We start from the raw sequence: 24886 nt of genomic DNA, 5'->3' as shown, positions 1-24886 counted from the left end.
GAAACCTCTGATCAGATGCAGTCAGAATTAGTTTAAGCCAACAAAGATTTCCTCTGTAGCAAGTGACTGACTGAAGGGGTCTCCACTATTTTGGAGTCGGCTTTGTGCAATTAGTCAATAGAGCCTTTAATTTAAAAATGGCAAGTTTCAATGTAGTTGAAGCAGAGGAAGAGGGGAAGGGAATTATGGTACCAGGGAGTGAACGTCAATGTCGCATCCTTAACATTATTCAGGAAAATAAGCGCTGTATCCTTTGTGTAGAACTTGTAGGGATTTCCATCACACACAACGTGACACATTCATGCACGTTGGTCTTTTAAGTTTAGCCTTAGACCACATCCAGAAAGTGTTAAGAGCGAACATTGCTTTTAAATGCATCTTCCCATGAAGAAGATAAATAATCTTTTCGCATTAAAGTTTCTTTTTTGGTGAAGTTACGTTGCCAGTTCAAGACAAAAACAAGCTCCATGATGAAAAGAGACTATAGTTTCATCCCAGACAAGCCTGGCTCTTTGAAAGTGAGAGCAAACGAGAAAGACTTTGACAAGGTATAATGAAAAGGAAAAGATTGAAATAGGAAAACTCTGCTGTGTGGAAAATGTGGTTACCAGGTTACCAGGATATCTTTGATCGGGAAGGGGGGGCTGCATTTGCAGGATTTTGATAAGAAGGGTGTAGGTGTTCTCTCCCTATGTGTGTTCTACAAATGAACACGACAGACTTAATTCAGCGGTGTGAGGCCAGACCTGCTGTCCTGTCCTTTCGTCCTGCCAGTGTGGTTACCAGTTTTCTCATTCCCTCGCTCCATGGTGTCACCAATTAGCCAGGGCCTAGGTTTCATTAAGGCATTGACGCTGCTGCCTGCCGCCTTCTGTCACATCCTTGATAATAAGCCCGATATGGGTCTACTTGCTGACACGCAGTTGGAAAGAAAATGCCGCACACACTCAATTCATAGAGACAAGACACCAAAAGAGCCACGCACATTCGCAAGACTCACGCGCCGTTAACACAACCTACATGTTTACGTGCACCAACACCAACACAACAAGACACATGTTGACTTTATGTTTCTCAGACAGTTATAGGAAAGGCTAAGCGGTGAAACTGTTGAACAAAAATGAAAGCTCAAGTTGTTGAGGTATTCAGTAGGGATGGGCGATATGGACTAAAAAATGTATTACGATAATTTCTGGCATTTATCCCGATAACGATAAAAATGACGATAGAAAAAATACCAATTCAACTCCACCTTTGTAACTATAAATCTATCACCACATTCAGTCTTTGGAGCCCCCAAATCACTGTTCTAAAAGATACTAAATACTACTAAACTACACCAATTAAATTGAATTAATAAAACCCAATTAAATGAGTCACTCTCAGGGAATTTATTTATCTTTCTATCTTTCTTTCTTTCAGGCTCATCTCTTTCTTTCTTTCTTTCTTTCTTTCAGGCTCATCTCTTTCTTTCTTTCTTTTTTCTTTCAGGCTCATCTCTTTCTTTTCTTTCAGGCTCATCTCTTTCTTTCTTTTAGGCTCATCTCTTTCTTTCTTTTAGGCTCATCTCTTTCTTTCTTTTAGGCTCATCTCTTTCTTTCTTTTAGGCTCATCTCTTTCTTTCTTTTAGGCTCATCTCTTTCTTTCTTTTAGGCTCATCTCTTTCTTTCTTTTAGGCTCATCTCTTTTTTTCTTTTAGGCTCATCTCTTTTTCCTTCCTTCCTTCCTTCCTTCCTTCCTTCCTTCCTTCCTTCCTTCCTTCCTTCCTTCCTTCCTTCCTTCCTTCCTTCCTTCCTTCCTTCCTTCCTTCCTTCCTTCCTTCCTTCCTTCCTTCCTTCCTTCCTTCCTTCCTTCCTTCCTTCCTTCCTTCCTTCCTTCCTTCCTTCCTTCCTTCCTTCCTTCCTTCCTTCCTTCCTTCCTTCCTTCCTTCCTTCCTTCCTTCCTTCCTTCCTTCCTTCGATTTAGCGCAGAACCATAAATCAGTCTTTACACAAAAACGTCATCAACAGGAATTTATCGTTTTTACCGCGAGATGACAAATTCTTACCGTGGGGAATTTTTTTGACGGTATATCGTGAACGGTAAAATATCGCCCATTCCTAGTATTCAGTCCATATAATCCTTTCCGTTGAATTTATAATAGTTTTTGGAATGTTTTGGATGTAAATTTGTTGATCAAATCAGATGCCACATAGTTAAAGAACACTGGGCATCTGTTTGACACCAGCAAACAATACTCGATTGTTTTCAGTGGTTGAACGTACATTTCCAGCGCTCATTATATCCATTTCTGAGTCTAGTCACACAACACACCGAACACTAATTTATATTCCCACTGTAGAGTTCTAGCCATGGCAGTGTTATTCTGACAGTTAGGAGAACGCACAGCTGCCGTGCTGAGGTGAGGTTCTCCCCAAAGGAGGTTGGTGGATTGAAGGGGGGGGGTGAATTTCAGATACACAGGTTCTGCTGAATATAAGTCTCAGGGCAAAAAGTCCGGGCTCGTGGGAGTGAATTATTCATTCTCTGAACCCAGCCTGCACACCTCTGCCTTTGCAGACCACTGTTTGATGCTGCTGCACCTTCCCGGTGACTAAATGAGGCTGAGGAACTGCTTCAGAGATGAGCAACACTGGCCTATCCAGTAGAGGCACAGGTGGTGTTTGGTAGAATTCACCCATATCAAAAAAAAAAGTCTGCTCATGTTCTTATTTCCTAGGTCCACGAGTCACGTGCCGCTCAGAGGGAACATCTGAGTGGCCTCTCTCTAGGTCCTGCCAGAAATTAGACCTCAAAGTACTAGACAAACCCATACAGAGAAGTGAATAAAAACTAACATGTCCAGGATGTATGAAAAGCACTCATTTATGCTTCTACGTTGCACCTACACAGTACACATGCATGTGAGTTGGAGCTATTAAACGTTAAGCAACAGCTGTTTTTACTGATACTGAAGTAATCTATCATTGAAAACGATAAATGCCACAGAAGTACTACTAGCACATGAATAACTCTACCAAGCAGTCCAATAACATTTGTTCTCTGCACGTTGACTTGATGCGTCGTAACATTGTGGAGAGGTGCACATCAAGGTACGCAGTAGCTTATGCCCTCGGGTTCCCTGCAACACTGCACATATGAAGTCGGTTCGACATGGAAGCCTAAACCAAGCTTTACTCTGCTCAATTCGTTATTTGGCACTTCACTCATTTGCAGCCAGCAGCTAAAACAAAGATGTCACTGTTTTTTTTGCTGCGTGACATAATAGATCAGCTGGAAAAACACAAAGTTTAAAAACAACAGGCCTAATTCACAACACCCTCATGAATTTTATGAGTAGATTTCGATATTAATCACCTCGTTACAAAGAATCTCCTACGGATTTATGAATAAAATATTGTGTAAAACTCTTCTTTTTTTTTTTTAAACCTATATGTGCTCCTGAATGGACGTTGATCGCAGGTCAGTTGCATGATCCCGCAGCTCAATAACTGGCAGGAAGCCCAGTCCAGAGACAACAACATGAGAAGATGTAAAAGTGCATGATGTTAATAGTGAACATTGAAAAAAAAAAAAAGAGAGGAAAAAAGGAACAAGAAAGAGGAAGAAAACATTTTCAGAGACAGTAGTAGAGGTAAGTGGAGGAAAGAAAGAACATTTCATTTTACTCATTAGACTACAGGTGTGACAGGGAATGCCAAGGCACAAGCCTGGAAAAGACGTGACAAATGAAGACTGTTAATGCCATGTCGGATCAACGAAGCATGCATAGCGTGAGATGGAAATGGTTTGGTACGATGTTGAATCCGAAGAAAAAAATAACGCATGTTTGTCTACAACAGTACATCTGTTGCATAAGGTGCATTTCCATTACACTGTAGCGCACAAGACCTTTGACCCCACAAATAACAGTGCTTACCACATGAAGGTGGTTGTGCGCCCGTTTTGCTCTTTGCAAAACAGCTTATAGCATAAAAGGTCATGAAAAAGAAGAGTGCAGCGATAGAAGGAAGAGAGAGAAATAAACATGGAAGTTACAGAGGTGTTTCTTGTGTGTTTGGAAACTTGGAAACATATTGTCTCTTTGATCGAATATACCACAGGAATCAGGGATCATGTTGACAAAGATAGTGGCAAATCTCCACAAGAGTCAGCAGCAAACTCCAAAGGTAGGGCTATACTGTTATCATAAATCCTTATGTTGAGGCTTCTCTCTTCCACTCAGTTTGGCTAGCTTCTTTATTTCATCAAGGTAAGTTTTGGTAACACTACAGCCAACTTTGTTTGTGTACACACTTGCCAGAGCTTGAACGTAGTATTTTACATCTGGATTGTCTTTAAGTTCATGTGTGTAGGGAAGAAGGGGGGATAAGGCTTCAAGAGCAGTACCATCTTGGTACTCAATAATCACGTTTCTATAAAACTCTGACTTAACGTCAATGACGGGGACAAGTCTCATGGAGCCATACTTCTTAAGGAAGTCTATGATCTCCTCATCTTCTGGTGATTCATGTAAACCACTGATAATTACTGCATTGGGGACTTTGATCCCTGAGCTCATAATGAACTCCATTTTTAGCAATCAGAAATTTATACACAGACAAAGAACTTACACACTTGAAAATTTTTCACTCACTCAAAAAATTTTTACACATTAAATCTATTTATTCCTTTTTAACAGCACTGTAATTGTAGTATATTTTTAATTAAACATGGGCCCTTTAATATTCAGCCGTCTTTTAACTGTTAGGATGGATCAAACAGCCATTATGTTCACTTAAGCATATTTAAACCATTAAATTAACTTAACAATACAGGTAATCAATCAATACTCCTTCAGTAACATAACTTTAACCTCAAACAATTAAATATAAGGCACCTTTAATGGTGTAAAACACTGTTACTGCTCTGCTACAGTATCACAGCTGCATAGTGTAAGTGAACCTCAGCATGACAGTGCACAATTAGCTCGTGGCTAGCGGGATTAGCTCGGTGCTAACGTAATTAGCGATCTTTTTACACTCATTTATCACCACTAAAATGATATGTATCTGTATCTGTGTAGTCTCTCGTACTCTAGGCGACAGTATCACAGCTCCAATTGTTTTTTATTCATGAATCAAGGGTAACAGTCACAAGGAGTCCTGATAGCCAAGATGGCGCATTAGCATTTCTTACCGGAGCTAAGGCCTGCTAACAGAGGCTCTCCATTCCAGCTGAATCCTCACACAATGTAACACCCTGGCGAACAAATAACTTGTTAACAGTGTGTACCAGGCGAATTATGGTGAATTTCTGGTGTGAGGAGTGTTTATTTGTTACCGGGAGTTCTCAGTTTGTAGCTGTGTGCTCTTGGCAATGACTTCTGCCGAAAAGAGAGTGAACACAGGCTGCGCGGTTTACTCACAGCGGACGCGCCACCCTCTGGTCGGCCATGGAACTGCACCGTTCCACAACATTAAGTTCTGAAACCCAAAGTGGGTTACAACTGGGTGACAAAAAAAGGCAAAAAGATTTCCTACTAAACCTAAACAAGAAAATATATGCATTTTAGCATAGATCAGTGGTCGACTACATTCACGCAACTGAAAACGATTATATCTGTACCCCTCAAGGCCACAATGTGCTTCAAAATGGACGAGCTGCATTAAAAGTAATAACTCCAATTAAAGCTGCAAGCAGCGATGAACGGGCCCTAGCACTCATGGCCACCGTCCCCCATAAGAATATAAGAAATGACACCACCCACAACTCTCTATGTCAAACCATCCAAAAGTTATGGCAGAAAATAGGGACAACCAATCAGAAGAAGGGGCGGGACTAATTCAGGTCAATGAAGGTCAAGGACTCAATACAGAGTCCGATGAGACCACCCACAACTCTCTATGTCAAACCATTAAAAAGTTATAGCAGAAAATAGAGACAACCAATCAGAAGAAGGGGCGGGGCTAATTTTCAACAATTATGGTCAAGGACTCAATACCGAGTCCGATGACACCACCCACGACTCTATATGTCAAACCATTTATATATATACATACATACATACATACATACATACATACATACATACATACATACATACATACATACATACATACATACATACATACATACATACATACATACATACATACATACATACATACATACATACATACATACATACATACATATATATATATATATATATATATATATATATATATATATATATATATATATATATATATATATATATATATAAAATGGTTAATGCAGTTTAATGACTCCTTTTAATTGTACTCTAACGTGTTGAAATGTAGCTCATTCTGTCGTAATTTGTGACACTAAGGCGACTGATGATAATGTTACTGAAACCAAGCGACGCCTGAAGCTTTCCACATTAATTACTCCATGTTTTGCCACTCCGGTCACCACTACAGTGAGTCTCTGAGACATCGCATTCAACCCAACTCATCCTCCCAGCCTGCCACATACTATCATTACAATCAAGTTGTCCGATTTTTAAGGCTGTTTGTTTATTCTCATGAGCATTGTTCCAAAAACGTGCGTTTTCAACTTTGTTTCCGTTTGCACTGCAAAGCTTCACCCACACCTCTAATGACTCCTGTGCCCTGTAATTTCTTTAGCGTTAGAAACTCTGATTACAGGGTGGGAGTCAAGCTTCAAGCCAAGCATCATCTTTCCCAGTTATTGTTTTGCGTCTTTAACACAAGCCCTACAGCTGTGTCTCAGTGGCAGTTTCTATGACGCCGCGTTGAACACAAAAATCACTAAGCAGGCTATGACCGTGTGGTGCATTTGCAGCCCATAGCTACTGGTTTTCAGTGTATTATTGCAACAGGCAATCTGGTAAATAACAAAAGAATATGCTAGATAATAAGCTGACATTTGTTGTGTTGCACGCCTTCAATAGCAGGAAGGCTTTGCCAAGTCGTCCCCATAAGAGCTGCTAATGCACTTGACTCGTGTCAGGTTTCAGTTAGTTAACACACTGTCACAAGGACAGGCACAAGTGAGAATATCATTTTCCTTGTGATGGGGGTTCTTACCCTCAGTTAAAAACTAAAACTGTGATTGACAGTGGAATATAATACCACGATATAATCTGTTAACTCCATCCCCACTAGCTATTTGGGAGTTCACTTCAAGGGCATAAACAGGTCTGTCACAGCGTCTTTCTCATAATTTGTCCAAACATTTGCGCAAGAGAGCAAGTATATCTTTTTTCTCTGCTCTTCGGGAGGCTCTAACAGCTCCAGAGTGACCACCCTGCACCGCGGAGCGTGCAATAATGCCATTAAGCCCCCCCGTTCCCCATGGGGAATCAGTCACGCGGCGGTTTGAGCTCAGGGCCAATACAAGAGACACCCATTTGAAAAGGAACCAGGCCCATCCTGAGGAGGTCAGAGGGCTGTTTACAGAACAACAGTCTCTTATCGGCTGCATGCTTCCCCGAGGAGTCTCCACTGCGAACAGATAACAGCCTCCAAATAGGCACCAGAGTGTGACCGATAGGAGAATAATCAGGTACATTGTGCTTTGGGAGGAAGAAGTGGAGGATAAGGGGGGATAATAGTGTACATGGCTGTTAGTGGTGAGATCATATGCCAGGGGGATGTCTCTGTTTGGAAATAATATGGTCTTACAGTGAAATAAAAGTTGAATTTTGCAACATGGCGGCTTTAAACAGCATAAACTTATACGGTGATAGATAATGGTTTTTTCCCTCATACTAATAACCGCGTTTCCACTGGGCCACTGATCCCTAATTCATCCTCGGGGATCGGTTCATTATTGAACAGTTAAATAGTCAATAGGTTCAGCCAGGGCTGCTTTTAGCACGGGGGCAAATAGACGGAGTAAAAGCCAATGCAAATAACTGGCACTCAAACAAGGCTTAATGCATTAATGACTGTGTGACGTGCGCTAATGTGACGGCAGCAGATTCAGACTGACAGTAATGGAGAATTTTGCCCCTGGTAATACTCGTAAGGCTGGGACGGGGAGAGACGGAGGAGGGATGTACACCTGCCTGCTGCCTGAGCCTTGACAGAAGCCTAATAAATAACAGGAGACAAGGTGAAACAGCAGTAGACGCCCCCCCCCTCTCTTCTTCCTCCCCTCACTGTCACCACCTACACCGGCAGCGACGGCCTGCACAGACAGCTTTTTTTGCGATACATCTTCCAAGTCAGCGAGCGCTGTTGTACCACGAAGCCGGGAGACTGGAGACGCCCATGAACTTACAGAAGAAACGTTGCACCTTTCCAAGACCGTCAAGGCTATGTGCTCACCTGAGGCAGAATATCAAAGTGTGCTCTATCAGAATCAATTTCAATTCATACAATAACCCTGAGGTTGTAGGCGGCATCGCTGAGTAGATCCCGCTGACTGAGCAGCGAGCTTTGAAGACGGGTGAGGGATGCACCAGCGCTGGGGTCAATTTGGTTTGAGAGTGGAGCCACTTTCGCAGGTGCCAGTCATGTGTCACTGAAAACGACACTCACAACTTAAGTAAAAGAGAGTGGAGACTAGGGATGGGCGATATGGACTAAAAGATTTATCACGATAATTTCTGGCTTTTATCCCGATAACGATAAAAATTACTGCAAAACTGTAATGACTCAAGCTCCTCGCTCTCAGATCCGCCTTCCGCTATGTTTGTTATCTTTCTTTCTTTCTTTCTTTCTTTCTTTCTTTCTTTCTTTCTTTCTTTCTTTCTTTCTTTCTTTCTTTCTTTCAGGCTCATATCTTTCTTTCTTTCTTTCTTTCTTTCTTTCTTTCTTTCTTTCTTTCTTTCTTTCTTTCTTTCTTTCTTTCTTTCTTTCTTTCTTTCTTTCAGGCTCATATCTTTCTTTCTTTCTTTCTTTCAGGCTCATATCTTTCTTTCTTTCTTTCTTTCAGGCTCATATCTTTCTTTCTGGCTTCCTTCCTTCCTTCCTTCCTTCCTTCCTTCCTTCCTTCCTTCCTTCCTTCCTTCCTTCCTTCCTTCCTTCCTTCCTTCCTTCCTTCCTTCCTTCCTTCCTCCCTTCCTTCCTTCCTTCCTTCACCTACGTTGTGCGTCGATTTAGCGCAGAACCATAAAAAAAACGGTTTTACACAAAAACGTCATCAACGGGAATTTATCGTTTTTTACCGAGAGTAAAAAATGACTCAACGACTGTAATGACTCAAGCTCCTCACTCTCAGATCCGCCTTCCGCCATGTTTGTTGTCTTTTTTTCTTTCTTTCTTTCTTTCTTTCTTTCTTTCTTTCTTTCTTTCTTTCTTTCTTTCTTTCTTTCTTTCTTTCTTTCTTTCTTTCTTTCTTTCTTTCTTTCTTTCTTTCTTTCTTTCAGGCTCATATCTTTCTTTCTTTCTTTCTTTCTTTCAGGCTCATATCTTTCTTTCTTTCTTTCTTTCTTTCTTTCTTTGAAGGCTCATATCTTTCTTTCTTTCTTTCTGGCTCATATCTTTCTTTCTTTCAGGCTCATTTCTTTCTTTCTGGCTTCCTTCCTTCCTTCCTTCCTTCCTTCCTTCCTTCCTTCCTTCCTTCCTTCCTTCCTTCCTTCCCATTCCATCCCATTGTGCGTCGATTTAGCACAGAACCATAAATCCGGTTTTACACAAAAACATCATCACCGGGAATTTATCGTTTTTTACCGCGAGATGACAAATTCTTACCGTGGGGAATTTTTTTGTCGGTATATCATGAACGGTGAAATATCGGCCATTCCTAGTGGAGACGTAACACAACGTTAAGAGAAGCGCTTCAACAATCAGCTAAGCAGGCACACTGTAATATTATGATTTAAACTGATTCTCCTACTCCTCATTCATCCAGTCACCATTAACAACAACTGGCACCCTTGGAGCATTAATTAGTGCAAACATCTGAGTGCCTGGATTCTCTGAGCCACCTACAATGAATGCACACCTCTGTAAACAGGACCTGCCGAACAGTAAGTTGTTGCTTTTCCCCACTAGTTTTTTTTTTTGTTGTTTTCTTTTCTTAGACACGTTGATGAGATCACAGAATTGCTCGAGCATGCCAAGCGCTCTCCGCTCCGTCTCTCACACCCTCTTCATTAGCCAGCCCCTGTGCTGGCCTGTGTGCAATTCATTAGCTTTTATCCTCTTCATTTGAAGAAGGAGCTGTTTATAATTAGAGCGTCTCTGTTTGTCCGGCATCGCTCACACAGTCGCATCTCACAGAGCATTATCATTCCACTGCAGATAACACAGCCCCATCAGCCGCCTCGAGAGTTAACTTCAAACTATTACTGCCTCTCAAGAATGTAAATAAAAGCACTCGCAAATCTACAGCTAATGATTGAATGTGGAGTGGCTCTCGAGGGATATGAAAATGACGAACCGTATTGGCAGACTTTGCATTCTAACATTTTACTCACTTGAAAGTGCTTGTGATAGGTCCATTTCTGTGATTACACCAGTCACACTTTTTTTTCATTTGTATTGTTGGCTCTGCTTTAACTGTTTTTTTGTTGGGTTTTTTTTCTTAAAGTTTATCTGCAGCTTTAATTTAAGCTGCACCTCTTCATTATTGTCCATGAGCACTATGGAAATCACAGCCTTGAAGTGGCTGGATTTGAGGGTGATGCAGCAGGACAATGAGCTTAAGCCCGCCGTCAGAGCTTTTTATGGTAAACGGTGGAATGCTCCCCACCAGCCGGGTTAGTCATCTGCCCAAATTATCACCTGCTGCAGTTACTGAAACCGAAGGCAGACACTCCCCACAACCTGCAAGGCCTGCAGACAGCTGCGGTTCCCGTTTCTGCTGATGCTGAGTGTCTCTAATTGCAAAGTATTTGTCATCAAATGTTAGATGTGAAAGAAAAACAAATCAGTTTGTTGTGTTACTACAACAATTTACCATAAACTAACAATCACATGACATATTTCTCATCAAAAACCTTTTAAGGTCCTCAGGAGGAGTTACAAATCTGAGGAAGCGCCATATTATGAATGTGAACGAATACTTTAAAGGTCTTTCAAAATGGACTAAATGGACTGTAAAACGCTAAATGAGGGCCCAGGTGTTTATTTGCTTAAATCGCTCAAATCAACAGGCGTATATTAGGGACCTGCCTTTAGGGCTGGGCGATATGGCCTTTTATTAACATCTCGATATTTTTAGGTCATATCACGATACACGATATATATCTCAATATTTTGCCTTAGCCTTGAATTAACACTTTGATGCTACAATCACACCAGTATGATGATTCTATATGTGTACATTAAAACATTCTTGTTCATACTGCATTAATATATGCTAATTTTAAACTTTCATGCAAAAAGGGGGAAATCACAACTAAGTCAAATTTACCAAAACTGTATTTATTAAACAGTTACTAAGCAGTGAGCGGCACAAATATAAAAATTGAAGTGAAGGAGAGACGAGAGAGTGAGAAAAGCCTATAATTTAATGCCCGCGGCTAAAAGCAAATGCGTGACAATGTATACTCGAATTTTCACAATATAGTCATTTTGTACATCGCACAGAGTAGAAGCTAGAGATACATCAAATATACTCGATATATCGACCAGCCCTACCTGCCTTTATTAATTGTGTGTCACATCCAAAAACCGGTGGATGAACGATACGCTGACCGCAGACTGGCTGCTACGAGTGGTGGAATAATTGAACTCTGAACTGCTCGTGTGGGACGCGTACAGGTGCCGCATCAACACCACAACCAAGGCCAGGCTCAAACGGGGCTACAACATGACCATGGCGATCCTTCCTGGAGGTCTGATACAACTCTTTTCCCATTGCTCGTATCATCTTCGCTGGTGTCTGGCACGCTTGTGAAGAATCCAAGTTACGACCTAAGCCTCAAGCTTTTTTATCCCGCCACCATGCAACCTCGCTAGCTAGCTGTTTTCCGCAGCTACATCTAGAGTTCTTTTGTTTTTTTTCCCACTTTCTCACTCTTGCTGTCCACGCCGTATTCTCTGGCCGCTGCTTCTCTGCTATTCTGCTCTGCATATCGAACTACATCTAACTTAAATTGAACATCATATTTTTTGTAAGAAGCCATGATCCTGGCCATGGTGTGAGGTCATTCTAAGATGAAATACTCACACACTTTTAAATTTGTCCAAGGTTATTTGTTTGTGCTTAGGTGGGCTATATTTGCATACGGTAGAATATTTCTTTGGCAACCAGAAAAACAATGTTTGACTTTTGATAGGCGCTTAATATCAAAAATATTTTGCTACACCCAGCAGATAAATTGCCATTATTTGAAGTTTTACAGTAAACTGTTGTATACCCAGTCATTTTAAGAAGTGCGCGACTGATTAAGTAGTAAATAAAAGTTTTGAACGTGCACAACGTGCACCCATAGATTGGTCTTTTAGCTTTGAAGAACAAGTCTGCCCAGCCTGTGCATCTATGGGGGTCTGCCCTGCCACTCTTACAGACCATTCACTTAAAAAAAGAACATACTCCATGTGTCTCTGTCACTGTGGCACATGATTGGTAGTGTCTGATTGGTTTAGAAAGGTAATCAATAAGTACTTTACATTGGCAAATACCCTGCGATTAACGCGCAGATGTAGCGTGTCGAGCTGCCCCGCAAATGAATGAATGAATGAATGAATCTTTTATTTCGGCTTGTACACACTTTTTTATAAAACAAGATGAAAAGGTAAAATAAACATTTCTTTTGCCGAAAAGGTATAGTGCCTACCCTTTTTATCTTATGATCAGCTTAAATATGAGACATTAGCATTACTCCGTGGAAACAAACAATACATAAAGAAGACAAAAATAAGTAAGACAAAATATAAAATTGACGTTTCACATTCTAGAATGTTTTTGATAATATACTTTATAATTATAGTGTTTTATATTTATTTACAGTATTTTCTTTAAACATTTCCTTAAACTTGAAGATAGAACTGCACGTTTTTAGGTCGTTGTCACAACTATTCCAAATTTCTCTAGCCTTAATTGATGTCCATCTCTTTTTAATATTAGTTCTTGCTGTCGTCATCTCAAACATGAGTTTCCCCCTCAGGTCATAGCGGGTTTCTTTTATATGGAACAGGTCCTGAATGTAGGTTGGAAGCAGTTTTTGCTGTGCTTTAAAGGCAAATAAAACAGTTTTCTGCTCGGCTATATCATGGAATTTTATATACAAATAACTCGCCTCCGAGGGTAACGGCCTTAACCGTGGGTGGGGTCTAATGTAAACAGAGCTAACATGGGGTGGCGGTCGGGGTTAAGGGTTAAGAAAACCGCTGATGAGAGTAACAGCACCAGCAGGACATCACAGGTAGGGCCTATATTTGCAAGATGAGGAGATCAGCAAGCTACTCAGCCTCAGAGACGAGGACGTCATAAACCAGCCTATGTCCAGAACCACAAAGGATGGTCAGTTGTTTGAACAAGTGGCCCAAAAAATGACAAACCAGGGGTTTGCAAGAAGCAAAACCTGGCCAAAAAACGCTCATCCCGATGTTCATCTATCTTCGTTTTGAAAACCTGTTTCATGGCGATAAAGCTTGCTGGTGTAGGGACAATACGTCATTCTACACGTCGGTTACGTTTCGCGGATATCGATGCGTGGTGATCAACGTGAAACGGCTCTATTGTGTGCTTGATCAATATGAATAAGAAGCAAAATTGCACAATACGGGATCTTTAATCCCTGTTATTGTTTTAGTGTTAACTTGTCCAGCTTCAACATCAATACACTGCAATATCTCCACACAATAGAAATATATAATATATATAATAACGTTTTCTGCTCCCTAGCCACTTCCTCTAGCTTTTCCGGTGGAATATCAAGGTGTTTCTAAGCCGGTTTAGAGATACAATCTCTCCAGCGTGTCCTGGGTCTGCCCCGCGGCCTCCTCCTGGTTGGACATGCACAAAACACCTCCCCAGGGAGGCATCCGGGAGGCGTCCTAACCTCCACTCGCTCCTATAAGTGTGGATTATTATGGAACACAACAGAAATAAAGACCTTACTTACCATCACTCAAATTTTTTTCCCAGAGCAGCCACAACATAAAATTCACACGTCTGATTCAATGTCTAGTCATTAATAATTGTGGTACTTGCTTCCTAAATTGATGTAAGAAGTTGGCCTTCTGTTACTCATTCACTGCACATAAAGCTGAGATGTTAAACGCAGCTTTGGAGTTAGTGTATGATGAAATGTTGTTTATTCTTTTAGCTGACTTCTACACTTCCCTGAATCCCTTGTGGCTGACTTTTCCCGTTTCAACGAGGCTGAAAATGTGCCAAACAGTTGGGCTATAATTTAGAATGTAAAACATTTTGTTCCTCGGATATCATAAATGTATAAAAAGTGGTGATATATTACAAACCTGTCTGCTGTGTTTTGCATGATGCAAACTCCAGGTTTGGCTGTTAGTGCAGAAACCTGCACCTCAGCTTTGACTTTATAATTAATCTGTGGATTATCTTGTCAGAAAGAAAGAATCCAAGAGTCTGCGTGAGCGCCTGAAAGTCTTGGTCAAAGGGATCTTTGCACTTGATCTTACTGAAACTTTTGTTCATCAGAGTTTCCCTGCCTGAGCACTAAGTTTGGGCAGGAAATATTAAAATGGTTCTTGCAAAGAGATTGCTAAACTCTAATATATGCAATTCACTGCCGCTGTGCCATTATTAACTGCTGAGATGAAACATGTTTTAAATGTTGCACGAAACTGCAACGGTCTAACCAAGCGAGTTTGTGCAACATCAGGGGAAAGAGGGAAGGTGTGACTGAGGACATTCTCTATTCATATAAAGTTATTTCATGAGCAAAAATAGATGTCTGAACATTGCAATTGATTGCTAAACCACACTAAACTTAAATGGTTGGAGGAAATCTTGGATGACTTGCATGCAGGGCACATTGCAACACTTTTTTTTGCAACCCTTCACATGTATACATTTTGCTCACTAGTATAGTCTGATTCTGAATAATAAGACATTTGAATGTGGTTAGTTAAGAATAAAGGCTAAAACACTTGGAGGAGTTTTTAACCTGAGCAAAAGTTGATCATTGGTATGTGAGCTCATCAGGTAAGCAGATCAATCGTCCCCTGTTACTGTAAAAAAACAAGCTGCTACAAGCGACAATCAATTACAGACTTCTGATTTCCAGCAGGTGTGCTTGGTGGCAACTCAACGTTTATCCGCTCTTTTCCTGGTAAACTACTTTGGTCCTCCTCACTTCACCTGGATTAGACGCTTTCTGACAGTCAGCCCCCACCTCTCCTCCACGCTCTCGCTCAGCAGCGGTTCTCCTCAGGGCGACGTGCCGAGCCCCCTACCGCACACCCAGTACATTAATGACTGCACCCCATCCCATCCAACCAACACGATCACCAAGGTTACGGACGATATCACCACGGTTAGCTCATCTCGGATGGGAATGAGATGACATGCAGGGCTGAGATGGGGAAACTGTCTGTGTGGTGCTCAAAAAATAAGTGTGTCACTGAATGTCCTTATCATGGATCTCAGGAGAGACAGACAAGACCACGCCCCCCCTCTTCATCAATGAAGAGAGTGGGGAAACTGTCATCACCTGCAGGTTTCTGAACACCTCAGTCTCAGAAGATCTCTCTTGCTCATCATCTGATCGACTCGTTGCTCTCTGCACAACATCTCAGGTCATTATGTGGTCTCAAACCACCAGATTGACCAACAGCTTCTTCCCCAGGGCCTTAAAAACTAGGGCTGGGTATCGATTCAAATGTCAAGAATCGATTCGATTCCGATTCTTAATATTCAGAATCGATTATCATGATTCGATTCGATCCGATTCGATATTGATTTGGCTTAGTGATATTTAAAATGTTTTTTGAGCTGTTGCCTGAATTATATGACTGTAAAATAACTAGTGAAATAATAATTTCACAATAATTATTGTGAAATAACTAAGAAATAAATAACTCAAACAGGCCTTTCAATATCCATTTAAAGTGCAAAAAAGAAAGAAATTGCAACAGTTCATGTAGTAAACAAATCATTTTAGCTTATCTAATTTATTCTGTCACCACGCACACATATTGCCCTGAAGCACTTGGCATTTTTCAGAAGTGTCATGACAAACTGTGTGTCCGACTACTGGGATTAAAGTTCACCTGGCGAAAATGATGAAAAAAATAAAAAAAAAATAAAGAAAAATAAAATCGATCTTTAGACATAAGAATCGATTTTTAGGAATTAACATGAGAATCGATTTAGAACCGGAAAATCGATTTTTTCAACACAGGCCTAATCCTACAGTTTTCCTATTTGCTGTGTTTTTTTTATTAGAGTAGTTCATCTTTTTATCTTTTTTATCCTATCCTATTCTAATAATGAAATGAGATGGTTGATGACCCTCCTCAGTTCAGTTACTGGAAGTTATCAAGCTTGGCCAACACACTTTGCGCTCACTTATGATGCTAGCTAACATTTATTCTGATCAAATATGTCCAAACATCCTCATTTCAAATGTCCCTCCTGTAACAACGTCCAAAATGGCGCCTGTTAGAATGAAACAAGGACTAAGAGGCCGCGTCCAGGCCTGGGCCGGCAGGCTCGGTCGACCCAGAGGCGACTGGTCTAGGTCTACAGGCGGTGAAGCGGGCCAAACGATGGCCGGTCCCAGTGCAGCGCTGCTCGTCCTTGTTTCAGCTCTGGCAGCACTTGTTAAGAAAGTCACTGGCGAGCAGCCCAGTTAGTCAACTTGGAGCGGTTCTGAAATGATCCGAGGTGAAGGTTGCCCGACTGGAGGACCCAGGAGGACCAGGCGCTGCAAGATGTAGGAGCGGATGAGCTGGGGGCAATCCAGCTGGCGTTCTGTGGCGAGAAGCTCTCACGCTGCAAAGATAACTAATTCAAGCTGCTTTGCTAACCTTTGCACCCTAACCCTTCCAGGCCACCGCCACCCAAGTAAAAGTAATGTAAGGGGGAAAAAAGCCATTAAGGACAAAAGCCATTGAAAATGAATGCATCTTAGTATAATGCAAATATATTAAAGAACCATATATGTGTACTATTGAGCATTAACATGTGTTTCAGAGAGCAGGAGATATGATGACTAGTTGCCTATAAGTATTGTAATGGTGCAAAAAGTCAAACTTCAGAGGCATGTTATCATTTATCCTAATCTTTATTGGAATGTACATCCAAGTTTAGTTGCAGGAATCTGAGGGAACGGATGTAAGAACAAAACTGGACAAGAACATCTGAAACAACCACAACCAAATTCACTCTATCCGGATGGAGCAATTTAACTGGATAGTTTTATTTTAAAGGCCGAAATGAACTAGAGTAACTAGGCTGTTTTTAAAATGTAAGGAGTAAAAAGTACAGATAATTGCGTGAAAATGTAAGGACTAAAAGTAAAAAGTCGTCTGAAAAATAATTACTCCAGTGAAGTATAGAATTTCTACTTAAGTAAGGTAACGAAGTATTTGTACTTCGTTACTTGACACCTCTGCCCCTTGGGGAACCCACAGGTACCAGCAACAGTGCTATGAGTTTAACAGGCCATGTGACTTCCTCACTTTTTCTATTCAAAACTTTTAGGTCCCAAAAGTTTAGCTTTTAAAACACCGAACCCCCAACCCCCGATCTGTCATACTCAGCTCATAGAAATACACATATGAGAGTTTGAACAGCTTCTGCAAAACCAAGTGTCTCCACAAGCTCCATTATAATCATAATAAAAGTATCTGAAAAGCTAAATTATCAAAGACTGCAGACACCTCACTTTCTGTTTTGTACTATCATCAATCACCATAGAGCTTTTTTTTTTGCCTATTATTATTTTCTCCTCAAACACTGGTTGAAATCATCGCACAAGTGAGTAGAAGAAAAAAAGAAAAAAGAAAAAAAACCACATGCATATTTAATTTCATTCTCCACTGGCTCACACAAAGGAAAGCGCCACCCGTTGGGACACCTTTCAGAGAAGTCTCTATTAAATGTGAGTCACCTGGGATGAGGGGGGGAAAGAAAAAAAAAACTGAAACATTTCACAAGTGAAAACCTATCTAAATTATTGCTACACTTGAATTGAAGTGCTGTTTATCATTTCAAGCAGCCAATGTGTTGTTTTACTCCTTAGTCACAGCTCGGATGACAATCAGGATCGGTCAACCAGGACGCTATCAGCAGCAGTCACTCCGCGGTGACAAACTACAGCTCCTCTGCACTCCGAGCATGGGCATTATTCTCAACACATGGCTCACCCCCTATCAGAAAACAAGGCAGGTTTTATTGCTGCTGGAAAAAGGTGGTAAACATAACACTGCGTGAAGCTCCCTGGAATTTAATGTGTTCGGTCAAGAGACAGAGTATAGATATCAAAGGCCAGGCCTTCTGGAAAAACAACAACATGAAAAAAAGCTGTCTTCATAATGTAGAAACCGAGCACACTGGCCAGACACAACAAGTGATTTGTGTGTGTGGGGGGGTCTACTTTTTTTTGGCTTTCTTTCTGAACTTGTCCAGTGGGTATTGTGAATGTAATATGACGGGAATAAAACAAAAGAGCAGTTCATGTCAACTAGGGCTGTTCGATTAATCGATTTTAAATCGTAATCGCGATTATGTAATTATAACGATGTTAAAACGTGAAAATTGTAAAATCGATTTTTCCCTTTTTTTTTTTTTTTTTTTTTACCTTGTCTGCACACATATTAATGATTGATACCATATTAATGATACAAGACAAGTGCCCCATCGGAGAGGCTCTTTAGTGTAGGAGGGGGCGTTGTAACATGCCACCGGGCATCCCTCAAGCCAGATGCCGTAGACCGGCTCGTGTTTCTTGCAAAAAACTTGCAAATGTGAATAGCAAATGTAATGACTGACATTACACACCTCTACCTACTTCATGGGTTGCATTATTATTTAGCATGCAAAGACCCAGTTTAGTTTAATTAGAAAATGTCTTGTTTTATTTAATTGGAAATATAACTTACTGTATGTTTGCAAGTGCTGATTTGCTGATTTTTTTTTTCAGAGATAAAACTTTATATTTTATTATATTTTTTAAAACTTTTTTTCAACTTATTTTACAGAGTTTTTCACTTTATTCATTCATTTTTGGTTTAATAAGAGCAAAGTTTGCACTTAAAGCCAAATGTTCAATAAAAAAACAGCATATTTGAAATCATTTCTTTGCCTTTTGTCAATTCACAAAATAATCGTAATCGAAAATCGGATTTTGAGAGAAAAAAATCGAGATTTTATTTTTGGGCAAAATCGAACAGCCCTAATGTCAACCGCTGGGAGCAGATGCAGCCACATAAACAAATACACAAGAAAGGGGATTAAACTGATGGAGTGTGGCGCTCCTTCTTCTTACAAGTAAATTAAAAGACTTTTCTAAAAGGACTGTTGTCTGTGATCGACTTGAGGCTGCACGAGGTGATAATACCGTGCACTAGTGCTCTAGTTACCTCCGTGATCTAATTATCACACGGGCTCTTATCACATACTCTCCATATCAAATGCCTCCCGCCACACGTACGGGCTCATATTCAGCTTCTGTCTCTCTATCTGTGTGGCTAATCCGTCACCTACCCAGAGAGAGTAAAACACATTCAATTGATTTCTTCCTGGTTTACATATTTACACACACACTCATGCAATTAGGAGCACATTTATCGATGGTTTCGTCACCCCTGGGAGCCCTGCAGAGCAGCCCACTTCAATAATTCTCCCCATTCCTGAGGTTGCCAGCGGGCAAGACTAATAAACCTCATGCAAAAATGGACTAGGAATACTTTGAGCTTCAGGGTAAAAGAGTTTTCAGTCACTAAAATTGACCCATGGCGCCCAAACTGCTTGATGAGAGCTGCTTGTTTTACCATAAAGTGTTTAAAAGGTCTTCCGCATCTCTGAACGTCCCACATCTCCCATATAAAACACTCACTAAACAGGCAGAAACCAATACAAAGCAGTGCATTTGGAGCAGCTGAGGTGTTTTGTTCAATCAAAAGTGTGAACAGCATCGACATCGACAACAGTTTCTTTACAAGCGTATGTGAATTGTGATGTGTGTCTGGCTCCTGGTCGTCCACTCTCGCCTCATCAAGCGTTACAGTGTGTGTGCCATGCTGCCCCCTACAGGCCCGCTGCAGAATGCAGCCTCTGTCTGTCTGTCTGCTGAATCCCACAACATCAAACTGGAGCTGAAACATCACAAAACAAGTTGGCGCGCACTCCATGAAGCGCGCTCTCAGATAAAATCGAGCCATTCCATTTTTATCGATTTTTTTTCATTGATTGACATAAATGTGGGATAATGTGACCTTTTTTCCACATGGATAATGACATTTTGGTGACAGCAGAAATGACCCCTTTAGGGGCTAACTTAGACTCCGTGTAATGTCGAATTGAGCATCTGGTATTCATGCCAATAAAAGGTGGAAAAAGTCTGCACTGATATTTCAGTAAATCTGGCAAAAACAGACTGAAATCTGGCAAAAACAGACTGATTTCTATGAATCAATTAACTTTCTTGTCTTTATTAAGCTTTGAATGGACTTGAACATGAGTTAATATCATTCATTTATGTTCTGTTGTTTCTGTGCGTGTGTGTGTGTGTGTGTGTGTGTGTGTGTGTGTGTGTGTGTGTGTGTGTGTGTGTGTGTGTGTGTGTGTGTGTGTGTGTGTGTGTGTGTGTGTGTGTGTGTGTGTGTGTGTGTGTGTTTGTGTGTGTGTGTGTGTAGGGGGGGTTCAGTTCAGTTAAATAAAGTAAAAAGAAATGCAAACACTTTGAAGCCCGGCATCTGCAGAGCACATGCAGGAGTTTTAATGAACTCTACCAGTTAAAATCATCATGGTGACTTTATGAAAATTGGCAGTTCTGCAAAAAATAACCTCACAGGGATCAAAAAACACTTGCTGATATAAACCGCAGCATAAGAGCTTTGATATTCTGCACAGACATTGACCTGTTTTTGCATTTCAAACTGATAAATGACCAAATAAACTTGAACTAAAAGGAGTTTTGCACCTTTATAATCCACAACAGCTATACTGCTTTAAATAGAGTGCGCCTAAAAATACACCTCTACATTATAACTTTAGTAAAGGGGGGGGATCATGACAGAAGGTCTGCTTTGGCACAGCGCCTGCATGGCCGAACAGCGCACCAAAGGCTCCTCGGGCGCGGGAATCCCTTAAGGTTAATCACATTAGACTGCTCAGAACAAAGTTGGACGCAAAACACAAACACTTTTTAACATTTGCCGTGGGGTAAACAGTGGGAGAGGAGCGGCGGAGTCGCGCCGCGGCGCACCTGCTCGTTACGCACGGAGATCAGGTGAGAGAAACTCCAGCTGGAGCGGAGGAAAGCGACTTCCACTTGATCAAAGATACAATATTAGCCCGTGTCCTCTTTAAAGTTAAGTGCAATACAAAATGCAATGCTCACGTGTTGTTACTTTAATGCGTAAATGCGCCCACTTTCCACCAGAAACTGCCAATAAAATGCAAACTCGTTTCAGTGCATTCCCTGTAACCTGTGCGTAACAGAAACTCCGCTTGTGCTCAGATCCTTGCAAACATCTCCAGGTAATCGTCCTTACCTTTAAAAACTTCCCCTCGGACGGACAACAGCAGGGTGATCGCGGCAAACACGCAATTGACAACTTTATCCATGTCTGCGGCGCCGTCGCGGCGTTCCCCCCCAGCTGCGGGGTTAACTGGTAACTCTTCTTTCTTTTTCTGGAACTGTACTTTTTCCAGCTCTCTCCTAAAAAAGCTGAAGTGTCTTCTTCGCACACTGCCCCTCCGTCTCTTGGCGTGTTGAGAGCCGACTGTCGCCTACACGGCTGCTCCTTGCCGGCTTGCTCCACTCTTGGAGGAGGAGGAGGAGGAATGTGTGAGTGAGTCCTGATTCCTGAATTACGCCTGGATTGAGCGTCCGGCAGCTCCGTGGAGCGGCGGCTGCGCGCCTGCGCTCTGGACGGTAGAGGGCGGTCGTGGGCTCCTCTCAGGGGCCTGGTTTGTTTCAGAGGGAGGGGGTCGACCCCCCCATGGATCCTGCTGGGACTCCTGATGAGGCTCATTTCAACAAGATGGACTGACTTAAGTTGAAGTAAAACAGAAGCGTGGAATCCCACAGGAAGAGGAGGACACGATTTAAAAATACTGTGTACAGTATTGGATTTATTTGATTGTTTCATGAATGAAATCACCTCACTGTACAGGACTGTCTCAGAAAATTAGAATATTGTGATAAAGTTCTTTATTTTCTGTAATGCAATTAAAAAAACAAAAATGTCATACATTCTGGATTCATTACAAATCAACTGAAATATTGCAAGCCTTTTATTATTTTAATATTGCTGATTATGGCTTACAGTTTAAGATTAAGATTCCCAGAATATTCAATTTTCTTTAGATATTTGAGTTTTCTTAAGCTGTAAGCCATGATCAGCAATATTAAAGTAATAAAAGGCTTGCAATATTTCAGTTGATTTGTAATGAATCCAGAATGTATGACATTTTTGCATTACAGAAAATAAAGGACTTTATCACAATATTCTAATTTTCTGAGACAGTCTTGTATATTTATGGTTACATTTATTTTTGTTGCTATGTTTTATTTTCTGTTGCTAGATTGTCTGATGGGTGAGGTAGTCCAGACTAAATGTAGCATTTTCTTTGTTCTGCAGCGATATTGCTGCAAAAGTGCACTTGAAATACACTTCAAATATTGTTGTTTTGCTATTATTATGCCGCTTGAAATTATGGGAAAATGCATAATTTAGTGTTAAATAACGTGCCAGGCATGTGCACCCCCTCTGATCTGAAATGCACCCCTAGTCATGATTTTCTAGAACCGGCCCTGCTGATGAGGCTCATTTCAACAAGATGGACTGACTTAAGTTGAAGTAAAACAGAAGCGACCATCCTCTTTGCGTGGAATCCCACAGGAAGAGGAGGACACGATTTAAAAATACTATACAGTATTGGATTTATTTGATTGTTTCATAAATGAAATCACCTCAGTGTACAGGGCTGTCTCAGAAAATTAGAATATTGTGATCAAGTTCTTTATTTTCTGTAATGCAATTTAAAAAAAACAAAAATGTCATACATTCTGGATTCATTACAAATCAACTGAAATATTGCAAGCCTTTTATTATTTTAATATTGCTGATTATGGCTTACAGTTTAAGATTTTTTGAGATAGGATATTTGAATTTTCTTAAGCTGTAAGCCATGATCAGCAATATTAAAATAATAAAAGGCTTGCAATATTTCAGTTGAATTGTTTTGGTTTTTTTTTAATCTTTTTTTTATTTGAATTTTTGGCACAACAAACATTAACAGTATAAATGCACAAATGAATTATAATGCTTAAGTAAAGGACATTAACAAAAACAGCCATAAAAAAACAAAACACACACAAAAAAAAAAGAAACATCAACAATACGCCTTGACTAAGTTACCTACAGTTCGACCAGATAATACAACGGAATCCTCCTAACCAGACTATTCGCCCTATAGGCGCACATCATTATGCTTGCTAGACTGTCTAATCTTCACATCCATCTGGTAGAATATTTCAGTTGAATTGTAATGAATCCAGAATGTATGACATTTTTGCATTACAGAAAATAAAGGACTTTATCACAATATTCTAATTTTCTGAGACAGTCCTGTGTATATATATATATATATATATATATATATATATATATATATATATATATATATATATATATATATCAGTGTATGTAGAGTAGCCTATGTCAGAACTGCGACTCAGATGAGGAGTCTGACTAGTGAGGTCAGGTTTTGTTTGAAACTTTATGACTAGATGTTCCAGGACTGACTGAGGTCAGGTTTTGTTTTAGTTTGTTGAATAGATCTTCCAGGATTAGTTTTGGACTAGTTTAATGTTGCATAATGTTTTATGTCAAGGTTTATTCACATCCAAGTAAAAAATATCAATAAGAATAGTTTTGTCCTCGTTTTATTGATTGCAAAATCCCAGTGTGACAACTTACCCCATATAGTGTGACAACTTACCCGTTGGCGGAGCAACTTGAGACATGTTCACAATCTCCATTTGATTGGTAATAACTCTGCACTGACACAAGATATGAACATGATATGAATGCAAAATATATACCTGAGACTTTTGTCTTTCATCTGGTACACATTTGTTTTATATATTATGTATTACTTACAAGAAATATATAAGAGAGTAAAAAGTGTGACAACAAGACCCGGTCTCCCCTATTTAACCTAGACTTAAGTGTCCCCCCCAAAATCTCCTCATTAGACAGAATGGAAAAACTCAGTTTTTGTGCGATCTTTTTAAAACTTGGTCAAGTCACAATGAATCAAGATTTTTGATACAGTATTATTACAAAGACAAATTAAAAAAAATCAATAACAAACTTATAGATGCTAAAATCACATTTCAAAATACTTGTGAAACTGTAGGAAATATAAATGAATTGAGTCATTTTAAACAATAACTTAGAACCATACCTTTCAAGTTTTGGATTTAAAAATAAGGGTCCCACCCGCCCAACCGAGGTCCAGTATCTTACATTTTAAGATAGATTTACAAGAAATCCAAAATAACTACCTGTCAACCACTTCCAAACTACAATTATGTGCCCAGAATCTGATAGTCCAACCTTTGTTGACACTGAAATACTGTGGACATTCCTATAATAGAACCTCAATGAAAACACAAATGGCAATTAAAGCACATTTATTTTAAAGTATTTTCAGTTCATATACACATTGAAATGCCTACTCTGGTTACGTCCATCCATCTCTGATTGTTGTTCCGAGTTTACTCCCGTTGTCGCCCCTAACCTCGCGCTGTAACCAGGTTACAGCAGGTGGCAGTTCTCACAAGGTTAGTGACAAT

The 24886-nt window shown here is 40.3% G+C and overlaps 1 protein-coding gene across 4 annotated transcripts in view; it reads right to left on the bottom strand.

Annotated features, from left to right (window-relative positions):
* LOC133452448 (receptor-type tyrosine-protein phosphatase mu-like) overlaps positions 1-21837 on the bottom strand; it is a 217197-nt gene extending 195360 nt beyond the window's left edge. For all 4 annotated transcript variants that reach the window (XM_061731758.1, XM_061731760.1, XM_061731759.1 and 1 more), the window contains exon 1: positions 21573-21837. In XM_061731758.1, coding sequence (XP_061587742.1) covers positions 21573-21645 — 73 coding nt within the window. In that variant the 5' untranslated portion in view covers positions 21646-21837. The remainder of the gene's footprint in view (positions 1-21572) is intronic.
* Positions 21838-24886: the final 3049 nt, after the last annotated feature.

Source organism: Cololabis saira, chromosome 10 (genome assembly GCF_033807715.1).
Source record: "Cololabis saira isolate AMF1-May2022 chromosome 10, fColSai1.1, whole genome shotgun sequence".
Taxonomy (NCBI): domain Eukaryota; kingdom Metazoa; phylum Chordata; class Actinopteri; order Beloniformes; family Belonidae; genus Cololabis; species Cololabis saira.
The sequence above is the reverse complement of the archived record's forward strand: the minus strand, read 5'-3'. Positions and strand labels throughout refer to the sequence as shown.